Source organism: Sorex fumeus, unplaced genomic scaffold, assembly GCF_029834395.1.
Source record: "Sorex fumeus unplaced genomic scaffold, SorFum_2.1 ptg000006l, whole genome shotgun sequence".
Lineage (NCBI taxonomy): Eukaryota > Metazoa > Chordata > Mammalia > Eulipotyphla > Soricidae > Sorex > Sorex fumeus.
This window is the reverse complement of record NW_026606063.1, coordinates 49,121,795-49,147,928: the sequence shown is the minus strand read 5'-3', so window position 1 is coordinate 49,147,928 and position 26,134 is coordinate 49,121,795. Positions and strand designations below refer to the sequence as shown.

The following is a 26,134-nucleotide window of genomic DNA, read 5'->3' as shown; positions in this document are numbered from 1 at the left end:
AAGTTATATAACACATAGGGAAAAATGGACTGTAAATTAGAAGCTAATAATTAAAAAAAAAGTTGACAATAAGCTGACAATAGCTCTTAAATTCCAGTAAGCACAACCTGAGAAACTCTTTCAAATAGTAGAGGCCTGTTTTTTAATCTTTCTTCTCTTTCTTCTAGTTCTCTCCGGTATTCTCTCATCCTTTCCCTTCCACTCTTTCTAAAATAAAAGAAATGGAATTTTAAAATAAAATTTTAAAAATGCATATATAATGTTTAGAAGACAAATCAGAAGCTAAATTATGAATACAGTTTACCTATTCAAATGTCCTCAACTTTTTTGGAATGTTGAATAAAGCTCCTAAACTCTGAGTACATGTTTTACTGTGCTGGGATTTTGAAGCTTCTTTTTTTTTTTTTTTTTTTTTTTTTTTTGCGTTTTTGGGTCACACCCGGCAATGCACAGGGGTTACTCCTGGCTCTGCACTCAGGAGTCACTCCTGGTGGTGCTTGGGGGACCATACGTGATACTGGGAACTGAACCCGGGTTGACTGCATGCAAGGCAAATGCCCTACCCTCTGTGCTATCGCTCCAGCCCCTGCTTCTAAAATCTTCAAGGTCAAATGTACTAAAAGGTTTCAAAACATCCAGAAGAAATGGAGAATGTTCTGTTCTCTTATTTATATGTATATAAAGCCAAAAAAATTTAGTTCAAATCAAATTTTTTTTTTTTTTGGTGGCAAAGTTAACTAAATGAGAACAGTTAAGGAGAAAATAGGAAATATGGGAATACAAAATACTGAGGACAAGGAATCAAGATACATACAATCACAGTAAGTACTTTAGATAAGATCCTAAATGAATTAAATTATGCTATTTTCTATAAATAAAATATATCAATTCTACCAAGATATTAAGATTTAGTGATTAAAGAAAATAATTGTACATTATAATAATTAAGTATACACAAGCTGATATTAATGAAAAGCTAGTTTATTTTCTAAGGATGAAGTTTAAAAAATTTTATTTGCATGGGGTCACATTGGGCAATGCCTTTTTCAGGGATCACTCCTGGCAGACTCAGGGAACCATATAGTGTCAGGGATCGAACCTGGTCAGCTACATGCAAGTGCCCTGAGTGCTGTACTAAAGCTCCAATCCCCATATGAAATTTATTTCTAAAAATTTCAATTTTTGGTTTTTTGTTTTTGAGCCATACCCAGAGACACGCACAGGTTACTCCTGGGTCTGCACTCAAGAATTGCCTCGACAGTGCTTGGGGCACCATATAGGATGCCAGAGATTGAACCCAGGGTGGCCATGGGCATGGGCAAGGCATGTGCTCTACCTGCCATATTATTGCTGCAGCCCCTATTTTTGCTGAAGTTCATCAAATTTGAAAATAAATAAAACTGATGTAACATTATAAATATGTAAAATATTTTAATGAATATTCACTGTAATTAAAAGTAAATATACAGACTTTTGGGGACCCATAAACAGATCAAAAATTACAAATCGTGGGGCTGGAGCAATATAGCACAGCGGGTAGGGTGTTTGCCTTGCACGCGGCCAAGCCAGGTTCGATTGCCAGCATCCCATACGATCCCCTGAGCATCGCCAGGGGTGATTCCTGAGTGCAGAGCCAGGAGGAACCCCTGTGCATCACCGGGTGTAACCCAAAACGCCAAAATAAAAAATTACAAATCATGTGGCCCTGAGCACTGTCAGGTGCAGACCTGGGAGCCCCTGCACTCCTGGGTCTGAGCAACACTCTATCACAGGGCCTACAAAGCTGCTGCAGTGATTCTTAGGCCCCCTCCCCAAACTTTATAAATCATATTGCTTACCTGATTTGGGGGGGATATATTTTCCTACCTAAATATTAATTTTCTGGGACACTGGTTTTTAAACTTTGTATTGCAGAATTCTAGAGTTCTGGAAAGGAGTTCTGTGAATATTTTTATTTTTTAATATTAAGATTGTAACAAAATGCAACACATGGCAGTGCATATTAACACAAGTGTTAACTGACACAACATGTAATTGATGCCCGTTAACATTGTTGTGTTAAACTGTGCTACCAGATTTCCTGCAGACCTTAGAACAAAGCTCCCAGGCATTTCATCTTATTGAGTAATGTTCTGAGATTTCATAGCAAGCTGCTTGAAAAAAAAAAGTTTTGCTTATGTGAGTCATGATTTTTCTCAATATTGTGTATGGGGACCGGAGCGATAGCACAGCGGTAGGGCATTTGCCTTGCACACAGCCAACCCGGATTCAATTTCTCTGTCCCTCTCGAAGAGCCTGGCAAGCTACCAAAAGTATCTCGTCTGCACAGCAAAGCCTGGCAAGCTACCTGTGACGTATTCGATATACCAAAAAGAGTAACAACAAGTCTCATAATGGAGATTTTATTGGTATTCGCTCGAGCAAATCGATGAACAACAGTAGGACAGTACTATAGTGCTATTGTGTGCAGGGCCAGAGAGGTAGCTGAGTGGGCCAACAGCAAGTGCTGAGGCAGGAGCACAGCTCCTGATACTGCCAGGTTTGGGACCCCTCCCCTTCCTAATATATCTATATTGTACTGCTCAATTAAAAATAATATAAATTAGGGGCCAGAAATGTAGGTAAAGGAATAGCACACAACTCACATGTATAAGGCCACTGCTAGGAGTGGCCTCCACAACAATAAAAAAATTTAGAATAATTTAAGATTTAAATTACATATAATATAAAATTATAAATATCAACTATGGCCTAAATATAAGATTTTTCTGTTCAATCACATGGCCTCACAGTCCTTACTATGAGGTGAATATACATATTGGTTCCCATTATCAGATCAGCAAATGTGAGTATGAGTGTGCACATTTGTGTGTGTTGAGTAAAGTGACTGATAATAACATGAATCTGAAAATTTAAATACTAAGTCTTAATATGTCCATGTATCTGCCTCCATGGATTTAAAAAAGAAAGTCTGAAAACCAATGATGGGGAAGATCAGAATGTTTTCATGATACCTTAGAGATTTTACTCTGGATTTAGACACTTGAGCTAAACTTTGATGAGAGTCATAAGCCTTAGCCCGGTTTATCAGAAGTTTCTGCAGTTCTTTCATTCTTTGCTTCTGCTTAGTTAGGATCCGATTTCTGTCTTCTTCCAACATTTTCTTTTCCTCAAGTGATCTCCTGAGGGCAACAAACTATGGCTTAATTCACTTTAAGCCAGTGAGAATTAAGCCAAAGATTTAACACAGGATAACTCAAAGGTTAGGGATGGGGACGAAGCAGACTTTCGAATGATGAAATGAAATCAATATGCTGACTACAACCTTTTCCATCCCCAAAGATTCATAAAATGAAAAAGACATTCTTTTCTTAGAGGAATACCCGGACAAAAGGCTCTACATTATACATTAAACATATGTAACCATGTCTTCATATTTTCAAATTCACCAACCTAAAGTCTACAGAATTGCATGTACCATTTTAGCATGCAATATAATCTTCAACAGAAGATTAGTCAGTACTGTATCCTAGTCCCTTACCTTATGGCTTGTTCTCTTCCTCTGGAAGAGATCGTGGGCATTGGAGGGTTGTAATTAGAAGGCACGAACTTTGCATTTGCACTTCTGGCTCCTGACCTGCGTCTTAGAGACTGAGAAAGCTCACATACATGTTTTAGATTTTGTTCATCTGCCTCAACGTGTGTAAATTTGTTTTCTCTTTTAGAGACTGTGAGAAGTGGTGCATAAGGATATGATTGACAGTACTTTAGGTGACTATAATACTTCTGTTCTGAGAGGTGTTTCTGATCTGTCTCAGGAGGGTCTTCAAAATTAGCAGTCTGGTATTTAATCTTGTGCTTATTCAACTTTTCAACCTTTGCAGTATTTTTGGGTTTCCTTGTAGTCAAACTGCCAAGCACTAGCCTACTAGCTACAGGAAATGAATACTGTAACCTATCTAGGCTTCCCAGCTCTGGGTTTTGCTGAAACTCTTCTTTGAATAAGTCATTGGCAGATGAACCATAAGTAGATCGAGGTACAGGTTTTGCCTTAAATTGATTTGTCTTTTTTTTACACTTCAAAAAGTCTCTCAGCTGCTTTTCCCTGATTGCTTGCTTCTGTTCTTCCCTTACAACAAACTTAAATGGCTTTAATGAGGCCAAAAGAGCTTCTTTGTTTTTCTCCTTCATATACCTCCTCCGTTCTTCATTTTGTTTAACTATCTCACGATAAGAAGGGAAAAAGATAAATGAAGGAACTGGGTTGGCTCGGAATTTCTTTTTACATTCTAAATCTTCTTGAGTTTGTGTAATTATTTTGTGTAATGCTTCAAGTTCTGATTTAAATTTCATGCTCTGTTCTTTTTTCTTCTCTTCCCTAATTGTCATCTGAAAAGGTTCAGGTACTGTAATCTTTGACACCCATGCTTTTGGTTTCTTCTTAATTTTTTCAGATGTTGGGAAGTCAGCACTTTTAGACTGAATATAATCTTCAACAGAAAAGTTCCTCCACATGTTGTTGATGAGCTCCTTAGCATAATTCATCTCTTCCTTTTTCTGGGGATATACTGTTTTGAAATCAGGCAACTCATCTTCAGAGGAAGACATAACCATGGAAGGAGACCGACATATATCAAGCTCTGAAAGTGATGTCACTAATGAGACAGGCTGATAGTTATTTTCTGATAAAGACCTGTGTGGGAAAAATAATTACCCTTTCAGTTTTATGAATATAAAAGTTAGGAATTAAGTGTTTTCTAAGTTTAGTCAGAAGGCAGGGACTGGATCGGGCTTGCAAAAAGGATCCTTTTGGGGCCAGAGAGTTAGTACAGTGGGCAGGGCACTTGACTTGCATGCAATGGACCGAGGTTTGATGCCCAGTACTGCACTGCAGTACTGTGCAATGCCAGGAGTGATATCTGAGCAGAGCCAGGAATAAGCACTGTACTGTGGATATGGCCCCAAAGAAAACATGATCCTTTTTACTTAGAAGAGTCCTAGGAGATTCCTGTTAATTATCAATTTTGACTCCCTCAGGAACAGAGTAATAGCAGAGCAGGTAAGACACTTGCCTTGCACGCAGCTGACCAAGGTTCTATCCCCAGTATCCTATACGGTCTCCCAGGCCCCATCATATATGGTTCCAAAACCAAACCAAACCAAAAGTTTGACTCCTCTTTTACAAGGGCGGGCGGTGGAATCCTGAGACCAGAGGTTCTTCATGTTCAACCTTTCTTGAATTCTCCATAGTTTTTCAGAATTACTGTTGTGAAGCATGCCTGTTCATGCCATTCCCCTTCAAACTTTTACATGTTTTCCATTCTACAAAGTTAAGTCCAGAGTCACAAAGACAGTGCACTGGTAAGGCACTTGCTTTGTATGTTGCTGACTCAGGTTTGATCCATGGCACCATACAGTCACCAGAGGACTGCCAGGAGTGATCCCTGAGTGCAGAGCCAAGAATAAGCACTGAAGCCTGACAGATGTGACTCCAAAACAAACAAAAACAAAGTCTTAATTATAAAGTCATTGAAAACTAGACCCTCCTACCTTTTCCATTTCAGCTCTCTCCTGTCTAGCTGCAATCACCATCCTTAAGTCAAACACAATCAGATGCAGTTCCATGGGAACACTGATTGCTCATGCTACCACACCTGGGATGGAGTGATAGCATAACGGGTAGGGTGTTTGCCTTGCATGTGGCCAACTTGGGCTCAATTCCTCTGTCCCTCCAGAAGAGCCCAGCAAGCTACTGAAAGTATTCCACCCACACGGCAAAGCCTGGCAAGCTCCCCATGGCATATCTGATATATCAAAAAGAGTAACAATTCCCTTCTGCCTTCTCCCCTCTGGAAAGAAAGATGGCAGCTGCATGGGAGCCTTGTGGAGAGCCAGGTATGAGCCAGTGGTGATGGGGCGACCAAAACCTCATGGGAAGGGGGGCGCTCCGGGCTTGTACTTCACGCCCTACCGAGGTCACCAGTTGCCCCCCACGAGTGGCTCTCCGGCACGGCCACGGCCCCAGAAGCACAAGGACTTAATGCAGAACCCAGCAGCTTGGAGCAGAAAAGTGAACGGACTATGCGTTAATCCACGCCACCGTGTCTGCCCGGCGGGGAAAGGGTGTTGGTCCCTTCCGCCTTCTCCCCTCTGGAAAGAAAAATGGCAGCCGCATGGGAGCCTTGTGGAGAGCCAGGTATGAGCCGGTGGTGATGGGGCGACTAAAACCTCATGGGAAGGGGGGCATTTCCGGCTCGTCCTTCACGCCCTACTGAGGTCACCAGTTGCCCCCCACGAGCGGCTCTCGGGCATGGCCATGACTCCAGAGCACAGAAACCAATCTCTTAATTATCTGACTCTCAGTAGAAATACTTCCAGGGTTAATAAGTAAAATAGCAGAAATCCAAAACCATGCGACAACATTTAATTCTTGAACCCAGCCTTAAAAGCAAATCATTTCACAATGCTTTTTCGGCAGGTCTGATTTGGGGGGGGTAAACTCTAAATAATAATGGTGCATCTTTTATCGAAACAATGAATCTAGTCAAAGTAGATAGAGTGTTAACTAGAATTCATCTGCCTCACAGGCATTGGGAGAGGTGGGGGGTGGGGGTTTATTGAGGTTCTTCATGGTGAAAAATAAGTATTGGTAAAGGGAAATGTGTTTGATATTTGCATGACCGAGACCTAAACCTGAAAGCTTTGTAACTTTTCCCACAGTGATTCAATAAATAAATAAATTATATATAAAAAAAAGAGTAACAACAAGTCTCACAATGGAGACATTGCTGGTGCCCGCTCAAGCAAATCAATGAACAACAGGAGGACATTGCTACAGTGCTACCACACCTTTGCACACATAGTTTCTGGGCTTGGATGGCTATTCCTTTCTTACTGTACCTTCTTTAAGTCTGAACTCGGGGTCCTGGAGATAGAGTGGAGGGGTAGGTACCTGACATAGGGTAGACCCTGGTTTGATCCCATATACCACATATGGTTCCTTGAGCACCAAAAGGGTCACTCCTGAGCAGAGAGCCAGGAACAGCCACTGCACAAACGAGGTTGGGTTCCAAAACCCAAACAAACAACAAAAGAAGACAACTCAAATATGACACTTCAATATAAAATTCCTGCCTGTGAAAATTCTTGACATGGTCAAATGCTTCTTTCTCAGTATGTTAAAGCTCTCTTACAGCCTAGTATATTGCAAATTTTGGTTCTCAAACTTTGGTATTCTTGAGGACATTTTGATTTCTGACCCTTTACTGACCAGGCAAGGTCTTGCCCACAAGGGATGCTCAGTCAGCCCTAAGAGGATGAGTTAGAAAACTGTTTCAGGAGTCTGAGGATAGCCCATGCAAAGTGCCTGCCTTGCAAGATTATGACCACAAGTTTCCAGGTGCCAATGTCGCCCAACATGTACCAAGCTCAATCCCAGCAACCCTGGAATTTGGGATCCCCAATATCCAGCAAAACATTTGATCTTTGTGCCACAACCAAGTATGTGGGCACTGCAAGTAAAGTGAGCGACCCCTGGCAAGCACCACCACATAAAGTGAATGTGCATGATGTTTAACCCACAGCAAGGATGTGTGCAAGCACCACAACCAAATGTGTGACCATTGGTGAGCACTGTTGCCAAAATGTGGTGTGAGCACCACAACTAAAGGATGCGACCCACTGTGAGCAAATGGACACTCCCTCACCAGGGTGTGAGAGTTCTGGTCACTGCCATGCAAAAATACCACAAAAACGGGAAGGGAAGGGGAATAAATTTTTTTAAAAAAATTTACTTAAAGTTTCAAAAAAAGTGAATTTAAAGTAGAGAAGGATCTTGAAATTAGACTATTTTGAAAATCTGAATCAGATTTATGTTTTAGTCCTGAGCTCTCTCTTCTGTATCTCTGATAAACTCAATGTTGCGGCTAAAGTGACAACACAGCAGGTAGGGCACTTATCTGGTAAATGGTCTTCCTGAATTAGATACTCAGCACCCCATATGGCCCTCTAAGCCTACAAGGAGCACAGCAGTATGCCCTGAGCACAACCAGTTGTAACCCCAAAACAAATAAGAAAAGCTCAGGGTCGGAGCAATAGGACAGCAGGTAGGGCATTTGCCTTGCACATGGCTGACCAGGGTTTGATCCTTGGCATCCCATATGGTCCCCCGAGTACTGCCAGGAGCAATTTCTAAGTGCAGAAGCAGCAGTAGCCCCTGCACATCACTGGGTGTGACCCCCCCAAAAAAATCCCTAAACAAACCAAAAACAAAAGAACCAAAAACAAGAAAGCCTCCAAAAATAAATCCAGTGTTGACCTACATTCAATTAAAAATGTTTTTAAATTTTCATTTTTAATTTAAAAATTTTATAATAAAGGACTTCTAAAATTAAAATTTAGGGCTGGGGAGATGGCTCAAAGGACCAGAGCACAGGGGTGCCCCGTGTCTGCCTCTGGAACCACATGGTTCCCCAGAGTATGGCTGAGAGTAAGGAGAGTTTCCACTAACACCACCAGGTATGACCTGATTCCAAAGCCAAAAAATAAAATTAAATTAAATATTCTATCATTTAAGTCATCCCACACAAACTATACTGGTTCATGTCTGCAGTGGTGTAAGAAAAAAAAACAGATGGCAGAGGGCCAGAGAGATAGTACAGAGAATACTGCATTTGCAGGCAGCCTACCCAGGTCTGATACCCAACATCCTATATGGTCCCTGAGCACCACCAGGACTAATTCCTCAGTGCAGAGCCAGGAGTGACCCTTGAGTATTGCTGGGTATGACCCCGACGCCCCAAAAAAGAATAAAATCCAGATGCCACCCAAAGGCCCTCAAAGCAAGAAGCTGCCTCATAGCTTCATAAGTTATAATGCATTTAAAACAAGCCCTCATCTCTCTGTATTATTAAGAGTACAAAAGGATATTTAAGAAGAAATATTCTGAAATAACTTTATTCAACACTTTGAATCACACATTTCATACTACACAAATAACACAAACTTACCCAGAAGAGGCACTACAGGTGTTTTCCCGGATGATCAATGGCTGAACCTCCTTGAATCTTAATTTATTCTGGTCCATTCTCTCTAACTTTGCCATAGTTTCTATGTGGGCAGTCTTCAGTTCTTTTAGTTTTCTGAAATACTCTTCATTAGAGTGGTAAATATCAGCAAAGTCTACAAAATCCTCAGGGATTATTTGTGTTTCACCCAAGCTAGAAGTGTTGGTGTTAAAATCAACCTGGAAAAAGTGGGGGAAATTTCTGTTATTTTAGTGTTTGCAACTGAAAGACAAATGAAAGGGTTGGAAAGATAGAACCAGGGTTAAGGCACTTGCCCTGTACCTGACTGGCCCTAGTTTAATCCTCAGCAGGCATATGGTCCCCTGAGTCCCACCAGGAGTGATCTTTGAGCACAGGGCCAGGGGTAAGCCTTGGGCACTTTCTTTCCCAAAAGAAAGAAAGAAAAAGAAAAACTGACAGTTTCCTCATATTATCTCTTAAAGAGTTCACTTAATTTTGATTATATGTTACTTAAGGCTGGAGCGATAGCACAGCAAGTGGGGCGTTTGCCTTGCACGCAGCCAACCCAGGTTTGATTCCTCCTTGAAATAACTTTATTCAACGCTTTGAATCACACATTTTATTTGAATAAACTCTGAATCACACATTTTATTTTCTCCTTGGAAAGCCCGGCAAGCTACCGAGAGTATCCCGCCCGCATGGTAGAACCTGGCAAGCTCCCCATGGTGTATTTGATATGCCAAAAAGAGTAACAACAAGTCTCACAATGGAGATGTTGCTGGTGCCCACTTGAGCAAATCGATGGACAATGGGAGGACAGTGCTATATGTTACTTATAACCTACATACATGTAATAAATTATAAATTAAATGAGGGCAAAAATTTTCCCCCTAAAAATATTTTGTTAATAAGAGAGAAAACAATTTATCAGAAAATAAATGCTAGTTAATCCATTGTATAAAGGAAGATGAGACTCCCCAGTCATCAGCTTATCCATGTAATAGGATAAAGTCAAGCCACATTTTATAAAAAAAACCCTATTGTGTTGTAAGTTTTAACTGAGATGAAGAACAAGTTCCACCTGCTGCAAACAAAGCAGCTACAGCCCAATGGCCTATCCCTGAGTGCCTGCAGTATGCCGTGGAGGGAGTGCCCGGAAGTATACAGTGGCAGCAAGTGAGGGAGTGGGCACAGGGAAATCAAGGGAAGCAGATTCTCAGTGGCTCATTAAGGAACCTGGGAGAAACCCTGGGGAAGAGGGTCACAGAAGGGATCAAGAAGACATGGGAAAGGTAGAAATGACCTTCCTGTGGATAACAGGAGCAAGAGCTCCAAAAAGCAACAGGGACTTTGGGAATGGCAAGAAAATGCTGAAACGATAGTACAACAGGTAGGGTGTTATCCCTGCACATGGCCAACTGAGGTTTGATCCCCGGAATCCCATACTGTCCCTTGGGCACCATCAGGAATGATTCCTGAGTGCAGCAGAGCCAGGAGTAAGCTCTGAGTACCACCAGGTGTGACCAATTAAAAAAAAAAATCTGTACCTGTGAGGAGCCTGATGGCACCGTCAGACTTTCAGATACCCCCAAATTGCTGCTGTGCCTTTGGCCAGAGCCCAAAAACTTGGGGGAAAGTTCACCAAGAAAGTAAACGGCCAAAAGTTAGGAATGCGGGAGACACACCCACAAACCACCTCGGGCTCAGCTATATAATTGGAGGCATGGCCTCTCTGGTTCCTGATCGAACTGCTTAATGGCCATGATCCCAGAGACTCAGAAATGAATCTCGGAACCCAAAGGCTTTTGGCAGAAATACGTCCTGCTCCTGCAGTAGGTTACTGGGGCTGGGCCACTCCAGGTGGAAATAGGTTCTGTGTCTTGGCCTGTTCCCCCTGGCGGCTCGGTGACCACCATCCTTCAGAGGCCACTGGATAGTCAGGTTCGGGCCTGCAGTTACGAGACACATGGGGCCTCACCAGATGGGGGTGGAACCGGCCATTCCTCCTCATCCCAACGAGACCCCAAGTCGCCACCTACAAACGGCCTCTCTGGCTCCTGATCAAGTTGATTAACGGCCATGATCCCAGAGACTCAGAAACAAATCCCAAAACCCAGCGGCTTTTGGCAGAAATGCATCTGGACCACATACAAGGTGGCCGCCACCTCAGAGCTTATAGGAAAGCCAGGTATGAGCCGGCGGTGACAAGGCAACTGCAGTCTCATGGGAAGGAGTACTGTACCGGCTCGTCCTTCACGCCCTACTGAGGTCACGAGTTGCCCCCTACAGCGGCTCCCTTGCACGACCATGGCTCTAGAGGCAAAAGGACTTAATCCAGAACCCGGCAGCTTGTGGCAAAAAAGTGAATGGACCATGTGTTAAACTACGGTGCCATACCTCCCTGGGAAGGAAACAGTGTTGCTCCCTTCCACCTTTTTCCCCCTGTCAGCAAGGCGGCTGCCGCCTCAGAGCTTATAGGAAAGCCAGGTATGAGCCAGCGGTGACGGAGCAACTGCAGTCTCATGGGAAGGGGGCGGTACCAGCCCGTCCTTCACGCCCTACTGAGGTTATGAGTTGCCCCCCACGAGTGGCTCTACAGCACGGCCATGGCTCCAGAGGCAAAAGGACTTAATCCAGAGCCCGGCAGCTTGCGGCAAAGTGATTGGATCATGCGTTAAACTACGGTGCCAAGTCTCCCTGGAAGGTACTGGCTCGTCCTTCACGCCCTACGGAGGTTACGAGTTGCCCCCCCCACAAGTGGCTCTACAGCACAACCATAACACCAGATGCACAGAAACCAATCTCCTAACTATCTGGCTCTTTGCAGAAATCCAAAATCATTATATGATTCTCATAACCAGCTACAGAAAACAAAGTATTTCACAATGCCTTTTCAGCAATTCTGATTGTTGGGGGGGGGGGCATTCTAAACAATAATGGTGCATCTTTTGTCGAAATGATGAATGTAATCAATGTAGAGAAGAGTTAAGTAGAAATCATCTGCCTCACAGGCATTGGGTGGGATGGGAGGGGGGTATATTGGGATTCTTGGTGGTGAAATGTGAGTACTGGTGAAGGGAAAGGTGTTTGATCATTGTATGACTGAAACTTAAACCTGAAAACTTAGTAACTTTTCCCACAGTGATTCAATAAATAAATATAAGACTAAAAATAAATAAATAAAACTATGAAAAAAAAAGGTGGAGTTCATGCCCAATTCAATCAGCTAATCAGTGGCTGAAAAAATAGCAGTACTCCTACATAAGAAAAAAAAAAAAGCAAAACCAAAACCAAAAACCAAAAACAACCTCTTGAGGAGGGCAAATAATGTAGTGATTATAATTGTAGGTAAAGTCCAGAGCTCTAATCTTTTCCTCCCTCACTCCTGTCACAGGCCTCCACATTTTTTAATGGTTTGTTTTTCATAGCTCTCTTCTTTGTTTTTGGGTTACTCCCTGCAGCAGTCTGGACTCACCCCTAGTGGGAATTAGGGGACCATACACAGCACCAAGTTTTGAACCATGCCTGGCTGTGCTCACTTTCAAGACAAGTGACTCACCCACCCATCCCTGTACCATCTCTCTGTCCCCTCCACTATCACTCTGCCATAGATCTTTTAACTAAAGTTGCTAAAGAAGTAAAACCTGATTTTTTCCATATGGACTTTAACATTTTCTGAAATTAAGGTACTATGGAAGGCAACAACAGATCATGATTTTAAATTCTACCTACCGCCTGAAAGATTCAAGATAAAAAAAAAAAAGGATATTCTCCACAGAAAAATTAAAGATAAAATCTGATGAGATCCTAGAAAATAATTCTGACTACCTGTTTCCAACTGAAAAAATTCAGAAGAGTTCATTGTATATAATGATTACTGATAGGGTGGTGTTTTAAAAGCAGAATTAAAACAATGTACAAATAGTGTTGTACCACTTAACTTGGAGAAAACAAATGAAGGAAAACAAGTTTTCTTCACTATAATTGGTTTGCAAAAATTGTATTATCAACAAATTGTTTATGCAGAGGACTGCATTTCATATGACATGCTTCTGTATAGCACATTCTCCATTAAGAACATTTTCTGATATCTTCTTTACTTTTTTTTATGTAGGAGTATTGCTATTTATTCAGCCATTGATTAGACTGATTGAATTGGGCATGAACTACACCTTACTTTTTTTTTTCCCCCTTTTTACAATTTTATTTATTGAATCACCGTGAGAGCAGTTACAAAGCTTTAGGGTTTAAGTCTCGGTCATACAATGAAACACCTGTACATTTACCAGTGCACATTTTCTACCACCAAAAACCACAGTATAACCCCCATCCTACACCCTCCCCTACCTGTGGGACAGATGATTTCCACATTACTCTCTCTCTACTTTGATTACATTCAATATTTGGACACCAGACCCATTATTATTATTTGGGATTTTACCCCAACACTCAGATCTGCCAAAAAGGCACCAGTAGACAATTTGTATTCTACCGCTGGTTATGAATAACATACAATGTCCTGCGGCTGCAGCAGTGGCCACGTGATTTTGGAATTTAGAAACTTTAACAATTAAATCAAGAGGGATTTCTGCCCAAACCTGCTGGGTTCTGAGATTTGTTCCTCAGTCTCTTGGATCATGGTCATTGAGCAGCTTGATCAGGAGCCAGAGAGGCCGTTTGTGGGCGGTGACTCGGGAATCTCGTTGGGGCAGGGAGGAAAGGGTCAGCTCCACTCCCATCCTGTAAGGCCTCACGTGTCTTGTCACTGATGACCCAAACCCGACTGTACAATGGCCTCTAGAAGATGGCAGCCATGAGCCACCAAGGGGGAGCAGGCAGAGGGACAGCACCTTTTCTCCCCTGGGGTGGCCCAGAGACAGTAACCTACTGCAGGGACCGGAAGCATTTCTGCCAAAAGCTGCTAGGTTTCGAGATTTGTTTGTGAGTCTCTGGGATCATGGCCATTAAGCAGCTTGATCAGGAGCCAGAGAGGCCGTTCATGGGCAGTGACTCGGAGTCTCATTGGGGCGGGGAGGACAGGACCGGCTCCACCTCCATCCTGTGAGGCCCCATGTGTCTCATCACTGTGGGCCAAAACCTGACTGTCCAGTGGTATCTGGAGGATGGCAGCCACTGAGCTGCTAGGGGGAACAGGCCAAGGCATGAAACCTATTCCCACCTGGGGTGGCCCAGCGCTGGTAACCTACTGCAGGGACCGGATGCGTTTCTACCAAAAGCTGCTGTGTTCCGAGATTTGTTTCTGAGTCTCTGGGATTATGGCCATTAAGCAGCTTGATCAGGAGCCAGAGAGGCCCTTCGTGGGCGGTGACTCGGGGGTCTCGTTGGGGCAGGGAGAAAAGGGTCGGCTCCACCCCCATCCCAAGAGGCCCCGCGTGTCTCATCACTGTGGGCCCAAACCTGACTGTCCAATGGCCTCTGGAGGATGGTGGCCACCGAGCTGCCAAGGGGGAGCAGGTGGAGGGACAGCACCCTTTCCTCCCTGGGGTGGTCCAGTGACAGTAACCTACAGTGGGGTATGGACGCATTTCTGCCAGAAGCCACTGTGTTTCGAGATTTGTTTGTGAGTCTCTGGTATCATGGCTGTTAAGCAGCTTGATCAGGAGCCAGAGAGGCTGTTCATGGGTGGGGACTTGAGGGTCTCCTTGGGGTGGGGAGGAAAGGGCCGGCTCCACCTCCATCCCATGAAGCCCTGCATGTCTCATCACTGCAGGCCCAAACCTGACTGTCCAGTGGCCTCTGCAAGATGGCAGCCCTTGAGCCACGAAGGGGGAGCAGGCAGAGGGACAACACCCTTCCTCCCTGGGGTGGTCCAGCGTCGGTAACCCATTGTGAGGACTGGATGCATCTCTGCCAAAAGCAGCTGGGTTCCGAGATTTGTCTCTGAGTCTCTGGATCATGGCTGTTAAGCAGTTCGATCAGGAACCAGAGAGGCCATGCCTCCAATTATATAGCTGAGGTGGAGGTGGTTTGTGGGTGTGTCTCCCAAATACCTAACTTTTGGCCGTTTACTTTCTTGGTAAACTTTGCCCCAAGTTTTTGGGGTCTGGCCAAAGGCACAGCAGCAAATTTGGGGTATCTTGGAAGTCTGAAGTCGCCATCAGGCTGCTGATGCACTAGCCTTGCAGGTTCTTCTTTACTTTCTTATATGTGCTTCTCATCATTACTGTCTTAGTTGTAGGGATACTTTGCTAATTTTATTATTAATATTTGGGAACATCAGCTTTCAGCTACCTGCTGAAAAACACAAACTGGATCAAATTTCCCTCTCTGGTAAGCATCTAGGGAGCTTAGATAAAAGGCATGTACATAAAGCATGGTTAGCAACTTGAGTGAGATGGAACTTCTAACTCCTGTCAATGAGCTGAAGACAGAACATGTCCAGTTATGTCAGTTCCAGATGCTTTGAGATATCACAGAAGGAAGTCAAATTCTGCCCTGGAGGGAACAGGCAGTATATATTCAAAAAACATACAAAGGACACAGCAGCTCTCTCTCACTGCCTGCACTGGGAGGTCTCAGGCCACTTCCCCCATCCAGGGGTTGCTGATGGGCAGACGAAGGAGGGAACGAGGGCTAGGCTAGTTGGAATCAATTGTACTTTATTCCAATTTCATCTCCATCCCTCTTCCTGATTCCCCCTGCCCACTCTCACAACCTTACTTATATCCCAAATCATGAGGGGTTGGAGTAACAATTACACATAGGTGTGGTCATAATACAATCAACTGAGGTAAAATCCTTCCCTCAGGGGAAGCTCCTTCTAGGACAAATTCTCATTCAGCAAGACCACCAGCCCCAACGCAAAATGGGTGCGTTTCTTCTTTCCTTAGTCCAACAAACATAAACATTCATATTAGTCATTTTGTATGGACAGAGTCACTGTCACTGTCACTGTCCTCCTGTTGTTTATGGATTTGCTCAAGCGGGTCCAGTAACATCTCCATTGTGAGACTTGTTGTTACTGTGTTTGGCATATTAAATACGTCATGTGTAGCTTGCCAGGCTTTGCCGTGAGGGTGAAATCCTACCGGTAGCTTGCCGGGCTCTCGGAGAGGGGTGGAGGAATCGAACCCAGCTCGGCTGGGCTGGCTGCGTGCAAAGCAAACGCCCTACTGCTGTGCTATTGCTCCAGCCCTATGGACACAGTAAGAGATATATTAAGCTTATAGGATGGTTCTCCTGGGAGCATCTTGTTATAGATTTCAGACCACAGTGCTCAGGCCAGATTAGTCTTTCTAACCCTAGCAGGGTCCTAATCTAATTGTTACTTTTTGGATCATGATAGAATTTGTCCATGATCATGCTCTTAACTTATTGTTAAGCGCTGTGGTGCTTTGGTCTAGTCCACTTTGATGCCATGGTAGCTCACAGTTTGCCCTGGGTCCATCTAGTCCCTCGTTGGGACCCTGCTTTTGGGGTGCTAGGAAGTATGGGCAGCTGAGGCTTAAGTCGAGAAAACAGATGTTCAGGAGTGAATATTATTTGGAGTCAATTAACTCCCAAGTTACAAATACAAAGCATTAACTGTCATCCTTTGTCTATGCATAAAGGACATTGCTCTAAAGTAAAAAGGCATAAGGAGAAGATAAAGGCGAAAAATATTTCACTTATGAATACAAGTCTAGTGTTCCTAGAAGAATCTGATCTTACAAGTTAACAGAGTCTGATTAGGGGATACATGGGATAGGTTAGGGAAGCAGAGCACAAAGAAAGTGATTACAGATAAACAAAGGAATGGGAGTGTCTCAGGAGCACTGTGATGGTTGCAACCCTAAGCTCCCTGTGGCAAGGTAGAAAGGACAAACCAATGTTAAGCCTAAAATGTTTAGAACTATATTCCTACAGGCAGTATTTGCAAAGTTAAGACATCCTGGAGACAGCAGAAGGGGTTAAGTAAGGTGCTTGTCTTGCATGCAAGCTGACTGGTTCAGTACTCAGCAGTATGTGGTCCCCTAAGCAAAGAGCCAGGACTAGCCCCTGAGCACCTTGAAGTGTGGCTTCAAAACAAAACAGCTGAACAAAGCACCACACTGGGAAGGATCTGTCTACTCTGTTCATAGTGGTTGCCCTGTGGCCCCTGGTCTAGAATAATTTCTGGGCTTTAGGAAGATATTCATTTGTTTATATAGAACATCTCTGAAGAGAAGTCTTATAATACTGATTTCCACAAAAAGGGATAAAACGGATTTGGTCCTGAAAATACAGATCTGAAGAAGCTACAGGAGGACGAGAAGGTTGAGAAGTGACCTGATGGACCTGGAGGGGCAGCGCTGTAGTATCCACTCAGTCCTGTACCCTGATGAGCTCCAACCAGTCAGCTCAACAGATCTTTTCCCTATAACCTACAGATAACTGGGAACTGACCTCCAGCTCTAATTTCACCTTTGTCTCCACACAGAAAACATTTGGGGAACCAAAGAGCCCAGGCCAAGGGCATCACTGTTTAAGAGCTGAGCCTGAAATAGCATTCACACCCTTAAACTGCTCAGCTTTCAGCGAAATATTTGCACACAGCCGTGAGATTAGAGGATGATCTTTCTAAATCAGCTTGACCTATTTAGATGAAGTCTCCCTCCTGCACAGGCTGCTTCATTAGAGCGGGCACCCATCATGCTTCATGCTATGGTCTAAATATCATTTGATATTCTGGAATTTTTAAATTACATCTGCATTGGAAGGATTTGTTATAAGGCAGATCTACATGTAGTAACATGGGTAACCACAATAAATTAGGGAAATAGGCTGCCAAACAACACATATATAAAACTATGAGACAAAAACCAGAGCAATTTCATTCCCAGCATCCTACATGGTCCCCCAAGCACTACCAGAAGTGGTTACTGAGTAACCAAGTAAGCCAAGAATAACCCCTGAGCACTGTTGGATATGGCCCCCAAACAATCAAAACCCCAAAACACTGTGATGCCAGATAGACAATTCAGTGGATAGGGTGCTTGTCTTGCATTTAGTTGCTCTCCAGATCTGATCCACAGTACTACATATGGTCCCCAGAGCCTAGCAGGACAAATCCCTGTGCACAGAGCCAGGAGTAACCACTGAGCCCCAAATCTAGCCAAACAAATAAAAACCCACATGACTGACTACCACTGCATTTATTTTTTTTTAAACTGAAATATAATACCACACACTTAATAACACATACAAAATAGTTCATACTTATCACACACTAACATTTATTTTTCATAATAAAGTAATGTATTCTATCTCATCATTAATAAATAGGTCTGGAGGTATAATTACTAGTACTCAACAGGTTTGTAGAATCTTCTCAAGCCCAAATGATCAAATCAGAAAATAAAGTTTTAGAGATAGGTTCCCATTCAGTACATAATCTTATATGTAAGTATATGAAAAGTTCATTTTGAGGAAGTGGAGGGCTTGTCCCTCAGGGGTGCTTGGGGGATACTGCCAGCTCTGTGCTCAGGATACCACTGCATTTGAAAGATAATTTAACCTCTGGGCACTGTAGCACTGTAGCATTGTCCTCCCGTTTTTTCATCAATTTGCTCAAGCGGGCCCAGTAACGTCTCCATTGTGAGACCTGTTACTGTGTTTGGCATCATGTGGGCAAGACACTCTCAGTAGCTTGCCGGGCTCTCTGAGAGGGGCGGAGGAATCGAACCTGGGCCGACCAGGTAGGCTGCGTGCAAGGCGAACGCCCTACCCGCTGTGCTAATAGTTCAAATGATGGTCACACTGGCAACTGCATTTATTGCTAAGATTAATTTACACTGTTGCTTAGCCATGATACCCATCCTCTCATTTGGTTGTTGTAACAATGAAACACTAAGAGGCAATAATTATAGCTACTTAAGGATATGGCAAATGAAACAGAAGTAGTAATGTTATCTACAAGTAGTAGAGGAGGGAGTCCAAATTCAGTACATCAAATCCTTTTCCTCCAATCAAATCTTTTTCCTCCATCACTTTGTCTCTTTTGTAGACCCACATTGAGGGGAAGGCTTATCAGGAAAGAAACTGATCCTAGACTTTGAAAGTGACCCTGGCTCACATTCGAAGTGCCTTTCTATAGAGAGATGACCTGAAGTAACTTGTGTGTTAACGAAATATTATCATAAGTGGGGTTGCTACAAATTTTCCTTATTAACAAGTCAATGGGCTGAACACGTGTTCTTTGCCTGCTGGTGGTCTGGGTTCAATTCCAGGAATTGCATGGTGCCCCCAAGTCTGAGCAATCCTTGAGCATGGAGCTGGGAGTAGTCTCTGAGCACCAAGGGGGTATGGTCCCAAAACAAGAAATTCTCATTAAGTTTCATCATAAGTGAAATTAGAATTCCAAACAGTGCAGTGATTTCTATTAGCCCTAGACCAAATGTTTTGTTCCCTTCGGTGTCTTGGGAAATGGTATTAACTAGTATCTTGTTCTGTTTTTGTGTTGTGCTCCCAGATCATTTCTAGTGATGCCAAGTCAAGGCAAACGCCCTACCAGCTGTACTATCACTCTGGCCCCTTAATTAGTATCTTTAACAGAGAACAGGTTTAAATCTGCCGATTTCTTGTTAAAACTCAAGGTGCACGTTTTCTAAATAAATAGAGCAGATGGCAGACTCGGCTCTCCACTTGTCGACAGGTGTTCAAGACATAAGACACCGAAAACTGATCAGGGAGAGGCTCTCTCCACCTGCCTCACTCCTCCCTGAGAGCCGTTTAGGAAACATGGGAACCTCAATCATTTGCTTTCCTGGAAGTTTTCAGCTCTATGTGATATATCTATCCGCTGAACTCTTAAGAGTTTTTTTTTTTACATTTTTTTATTAAAATTTTTTTAATAGTGAGACATCATGAGGTACAGTTGCAGATTTACACATTTTTGTGCTTGGGTTTCAATTATACAATGATCAAATACCCATCCCTCCACCGGTGCCCATTTCCCACCACCACGGATCCCAGTATCCCTCCCACCCCCCCACCCCCCATTCCACCCTACCTCTATGGCAGGGCATTCCCTTTTGTTCTCTCTCTTCGTAAGAGTTTTTAACTTGTCTGTATTGTGTTAAGATCCACAGATAAAGCCCAACGGTGTTGTTTAGGTGACAACAAAGCATACTTTACAGCACACCTGATTCATTTGCGTTTTCATGGCTTACCCACTATGTAATAGATCAGTTTCCTACAGTCAGAAAGCCGCCAACAGATACTGGAGTACAAGTTAGAATCAACACTTTGCACTCGCTGGTAGGAAGAGAGTAATGCGAATGCTCTCAAGATATTTTACAAAAATCCCTGGCACCTCGACTTTGAGTCTGAGAAAAGATGTAGATGGGCGCCGCGTTTCCCTCCCTCGGAAGAGGGAAGAGTAGCAGAACTCGCGCCCGGGCCTCGACGCGCCCGCGCCCGCGCCCGTGCTCGGCCCACGCCCGCGCCCGCGCCCGCGCCCGCGCCCAGCGCGCGCCCGGCCCCGTCCCGCATTACCGGCGCCTGCGCCAGCCGCAGTGCTTTATCGTTCTCTTCTTCCACATCCTCCTCCACGACATCTGCCACAGTCTCCAGGGCATCCACGAGGTCTTCGCGTTTGTACTGGGCTCCGGTGCTGAGTTCTTGGAAGCTGCAGGCCGCCAACCTCTCCTCTGCGTGTGAGGCAGCCATCACCGCGCCGCCGAGGCCTGAGCGCCAGCGCCGGCCCGGAGTTGGGAAGCGGGCGCGGCCCCAGGCTCCCCGGCCGCTCCCAACTTGGGGCTGGCGGTAACTAGGGGCGCCGTAACCAGGGACGCTACAACATTACAAGGGCCGCGAGAGGCCAAAAACCATTCAAGCTCCAGGAACGCGTCTGGAGACCCGAGCGTGGCGACCCCGGGGGAGAAGGGGCAGCACTAAACCCGCAGGTTTAAGGGGTGTGAGTGCGCGGGAGGGCACCTCCCCCACTCCTTACGCCTCCCCGCCGAAACGCGTACTTCTAGGATTAGCCTAATGGCACGGTTCACTACATGGCGGAGACGGGGGCCGTGGAAAGAACACATCTTCACTTATTGAAATAACATGTTTGGAGACCGGATCGTACAGCGGTGTAGGGCAGTTAGCCTTGCATGCGGTCAGCCCGGATTCGATCTCCGGCATCCCATAGAGTGCTCTAGCCACCGCCCTTCTCCCGCCACCTCTTCCCGCCCTCCAGGAATAAGCCCCTAAGCACAGCCCGAGGTGGCCCCAAATCCAGAATTTCTAAAAGCATAGAAAAAGAAAAGAAATAACATGTGGTGATGGCGGCGGTGCAGGCAAGCCAGAGATATTACTGTGTGCCGGTCTCAACATATGTAAGATTTGCCTCCTGCTACCTAACATGGCTCCCCCAGGAGCCGGAGAGAATGGACCGGCGTTAGATGCTTTCCTCTCAGATTGACATGAGAGCTCCAGAAACGGACCAATCCGACCCAGGCTGCTGCCGCTTGCTTTTTTGCCCTAGCCAATAGAGGTCCAGAGTTAGGATTCTAGCCCGCCCACTCCCCAGTGTTAATGTCTTGGAGCCAGCGTTTCAGTGCTTAGGTAATCAGCAGAGTTGCAGAACGCGAAGACCCCAGGGTAATTACTGATACATCCCATCTCGCCTACCATAACCTCTTCAACATTTCCCATCGGGGTGTACGCACTTCAAATGGCTTTTCTGTGGCTGTGTGAGAACTCTAGCCTTAAAATAGCAGGCGTGCGGTCTCTGCCACTTGCTATTTAAGCCACAATTTCCTGATTCTGAGGCTGTGGCACCTCCCCCCACCCTCCCCTCCCAAACACACACCTATCGTCAGCTTCTTCGCAGAGCCCACTCGCCTTCCCAGCTGTCCTTTAAGCCGCCATCACTATACTACAGCTTTGGGGTGTGAGCTCTGTATACCATGTGGTCTTATTCAGTGATCTGGAGTGAGCACGTGCAAAGTCCCTTACTTCCTTATGTCCTAAAGACCGTGTTTTGTTTCGACTGTGCATTTGTCTTACACACTGGAACCGACGGTGTCTGGATTCTGAGCAAAAGGTAAATCTGGCAACCCAAGAGGAATGGCCGCCTCAAGTGCCCAGAGTAAGAACTTTCAGTTGTTCAAATGCATTGGTTTTTTTCCTGCACGTTTCCCTCGGTATTTGCCTGCAGAAACCGAGGAAGACTAGTATAGGGTTAAGGTGTGGTGAACTCCCTGTGTGTATGTAGAAAAGTATAATTTCCTTTTACCATCAATATTCTAAATATAAAGATAGCTAGTAACATAGTATATAGAGCAGAAATAGAACTATCAAAAATGACAAATGTTACATCTTGATTGGAAGTTTTTCCACGTTTGTACTGAAATATAGATGAAATGAACAGATCTCATATATGAATTTTGCCAAAAGTGCACATTCATGTAATTATACTCTTCAGATAGAGTACATTTTTCTTTTAGTCCAGAAAGATCCCCTGTGCCCCTTCCCTCAGTCCATCTCCTTCCCCCAGTCAATCCATCCCAATGACTTAGAACTTTATATAAGTGGAATTACACTGTGCATACTTGGTTCTCCATCTCATTTATGGTAGTGGTTTTAAGTGAAGCAGGATAGTTTGTTTTCTGTTCTTTTCAGTCTTTAGGTCACACCCAGCAGTGCTCAGGGGACTATATGTAGTGCCAAGGATTAAACCCAGATCATTGCATGCAAGGCAAATGCCTTAGCTGCTGTACCATCTCTCCAGACCCTCAAGTTTTTGTTTTTGGACTACACCTGGTTATGTTTAGGAGTTGCTTCTAGTCTGCACTTAGGAATCACTCTGGCAGTGCTCGGAGAACCATATGAGGTGCTGGGGATAAAACCTGGGTCAGTTACATGCAAGGAAAGCACTTACCCCACTTTTATCTCTGTATTATCTCTGGCCCTGACCACAAAATTGTTTTTATTGAAATAAATTTACTTTATGTGAGAGGGAGAGAACACGACTTAAAAAAAGCAAGCGGTAACTTAATGTTCCAGAAAAACATAGGCTTGAAAGAACTAGCCAACCATGGTGATTTTTTATATTCTGACACACTGTTGCATATGAATCTATTTTTATTACTAAAATTATTTGGGTAATAAATGGTGATGCTCAGAGCTTACTCCTAGGAGCTTACTACTAGGATCACTTAATCACTTAACTTCCCGTTAGTCGGCGATTTGCTTGAGCGGGCGCCAGTAATGTCTCCATTTGTCCCTGTCGCGTGCTAGTGTAGCCCAATGGCATCTGTTCGCTCCGGGAACATGAAGGACCTCAAACCGATCGTTCATGATCTTGACGAAGAAGTCTGACCATCTGGTAGGTGGGCGGCCACACGGTCTTTTGACATCCCGTGGAATCCAGTCGGTAACAGCTCTAGTCCAGCGGTCGTCTTTAAATCTCATTACGTGACCAGCCCATCTGATTTTCGACACCTTGGCAAATGAGACAGCGTCCCTGATTGTTGATCGTCGACGGATGTCAGAACTCCGGATTCTATCTCTCATTTACTACTAGGATAGCTTTGTGCGTAAGGACACTCCTAGCAGTGCTGGAGTCCATCTGTGATATAGGAAATTGAAGGTTTGGCAGTATACAAGGCAAGTTGATTTAATCCCTTCTACTATCTCTCAGGCTGTTTCTTTTCAATTACAGAATAGCTTCCCTAGCCCCCCCCCCCCACCCCCAAGCAAACAATAGCATTGTAGCACTGTCCTCCCGTTGTTCATCAATTTGCTCGGCCGAGCTGTCCCAGTAACGTCTCCATTGTGAGATATGTTACTGTGTTTGGCATATCGAATACATCACGGGTAGCTAGCCAGGCTTTGCTGTGCGGGCGAGATACTCTCGGTCGCTTGCAAAGCTCTCCAAGAGGGGCAGAGGAATCAAACGCGGGTCCGCCGGGCTGGCGGAGTGCAAGGCAAACGCCCTACCCGCTGGGCTATCGCTCCAACCCAACAATACTTTAAAAAAAAAAAAACCACTGAATTCTTTTTTTTTGTTGTTGTTCTAATATGAATCACAGAAAAGGCATATTCAAATTTAAGCTGCACTTCTACTCATTGTCTTTTATCATTTTCTTGAGTATACCCATTCACGGGTTTATTATTTGGGTACTTCAGAAAACAGATACCAAGGAGTCAGAAGTCAGAAGTGCAAGAGCTTTATTGGAGGAAATTCCCATGAAAGAGAGGGAAATAGAAGTCTTCAGGCCAAGCCTGATACTTTAGAGAGGGAAGGAGGGGAATGATTGTGTAGGAGGTAGATATTAAAATGCAGTTCTGATAAAGTGACAAATGAGCTCCAGCACCAAAACTGCTTACACAAGACTCCAACAAGGGGCAGAATGGCTACACACTGCCTTCTCAGTCACTGTGTAAGTGCATATTCTCAGCTACACTGGCAGCACGCGCGTACACACATCAATTGTTTTCTATTCAGTTGACTATTTAATAGTGAAATATTTAAATTCCTTTCTCATTTCCTTTTGTGTGTACCTTATAGCAATTTTCTTTATGGTTGTCATGGACACATTTCAAATCACAGAATTAAAGCATTCAAATATGAATTGTTTTAACTTCAGAAACAGTAATTCATAGCTCTATCCAAACTTCTTTTCTGTTGAGGTCAGTTACATCTCCATACATTAACCCCAAAACAAGATAGTAATTCCTTTAAATGCCTAATTTCTTAGATTATATAAAAAACCACTTGGAATTACGGGAATTCTGTAACAGTAATTTACAGATTAATAATTTGGGGGTTTAAACACCTGGTGGTGATAAGAGATCATTCCTGGTGGTACTTGGGGACCATATAGGGTGCCGGGGATCGAATTAAGTTGGCCACATGCCAAACATGCAACCCACTGTATTATCTCTCTCTGGTCTCTGAGATTAATCTCGTAGAAGACAAAACTTTTACAGTAACACTAGCTTTTATAATTTTCCTGACCTTACCTATATGGGAGGTCTTTATTTTTCCATATGGTTTCAAATTATTGAAGTTTCTACAACTGCATAGCATCAGTTAATTCACATATAATGAAATTTAGATTTAGTGCTTGGTCTTGTTGTATGCTATAAATTTTTTAAAGGTGGAGCCATCACACTTTGTTAAGTACAAAGTTTCCAGAGGAATGGAACCATCGGTCTCATACATGCAAATCATGAGTTCTACCATTGGAATTATTTTGTCTTTTGACCACTACTTGTGATTTCATGCACTACCACTGACAATGCACAAAGGACCATGCAGTGTCAGGGATTGAACCTGGGCCTCTTTTTTTTTTTTTTTGCTTTTTGGGTCACACCAGGCGATGCACAGGGGTTACTTCTGGCTCTTCACTCAGGAATTACCCCTGGCAATGCTTGGAGGAACCATCTGGAATGCTGGGAATTGAATCTGGGCACAGTCGCGTGCGAGGTAAACCTACCCACTGTGCTATTGCTCCAGCCCTGCCTCCTGCAGCTTTCATACTAGTTCTTTCAGCTTTTTCCCCGGTTCCCACTTAAGTTTGGTTTTGGGGCCCCCCCTTACTGTGTTCAGGTATCACTCCTTACATGGGTCATGGGACCAAATGTGGTGCAAGTTTGAGTTTGATGTGTAAGAAGTTAGTGCTCACCTGCTATACATTCTTTTGGCCCCTCTACTTGAAGAGTTATAAACTTTGTTCTAATTATTTAGAATACAAACCAGTCTCCTATTTTTGGTTTTTGGGTTCACACCTGGTTGTGCTCAGGGATCACTCATGACGGGCTGGGGGAGAGTGGGACATGGCCTTATATGGTACAGGGGACTGAATCTGAATCAGCTGCATGCAAGACAAGTGCCTTATTCTTTGTACTCACTCTCCAGCCCAAAACCAATTTATTATTCTTATAAAAGTTCTGATTCCGTACCAACTGGCTAAACATTTCTCCACAGATGAGCACCTCAGTATCTTTCTTCACTCATTATAATAGCAGGTCTGGGACTATATCGTTCAGGCCCATCTCAAAGTATGAAAAAATTTCATGCACTTATAAAGCATGAAAGACTAGTTTCTGACAAGTTTTAAAAGACCTGTGAAGGGGCTGGAGTGACAGTACAATGGGTAGGATATTTGCCTTGCACGTAGCTA

General features: G+C 44.0%; 1 protein-coding gene across 1 annotated transcript in view; it reads right to left on the bottom strand.

Annotated features, from left to right (window-relative positions):
* The window catches only part of FAM161A (FAM161 centrosomal protein A), a 38,138-nt gene extending 17,463 nt beyond the window's left edge, over positions 1-20,675 (bottom strand). Inside the window, exons 1-5 of the mRNA XM_056128929.1 lie at positions 20,400-20,675; positions 9,009-9,244; positions 3,542-4,693; positions 3,015-3,182; positions 108-207 (exon numbers count right to left, since the gene is read on the bottom strand). Of these exons, the coding sequence (XP_055984904.1) occupies positions 108-207; positions 3,015-3,182; positions 3,542-4,693; positions 9,009-9,244; positions 20,400-20,675 (1,932 nt within the window). The remainder of the gene's footprint in view (positions 1-107; positions 208-3,014; positions 3,183-3,541; positions 4,694-9,008; positions 9,245-20,399) is intronic.
* Positions 20,676-26,134: the final 5,459 nt, after the last annotated feature.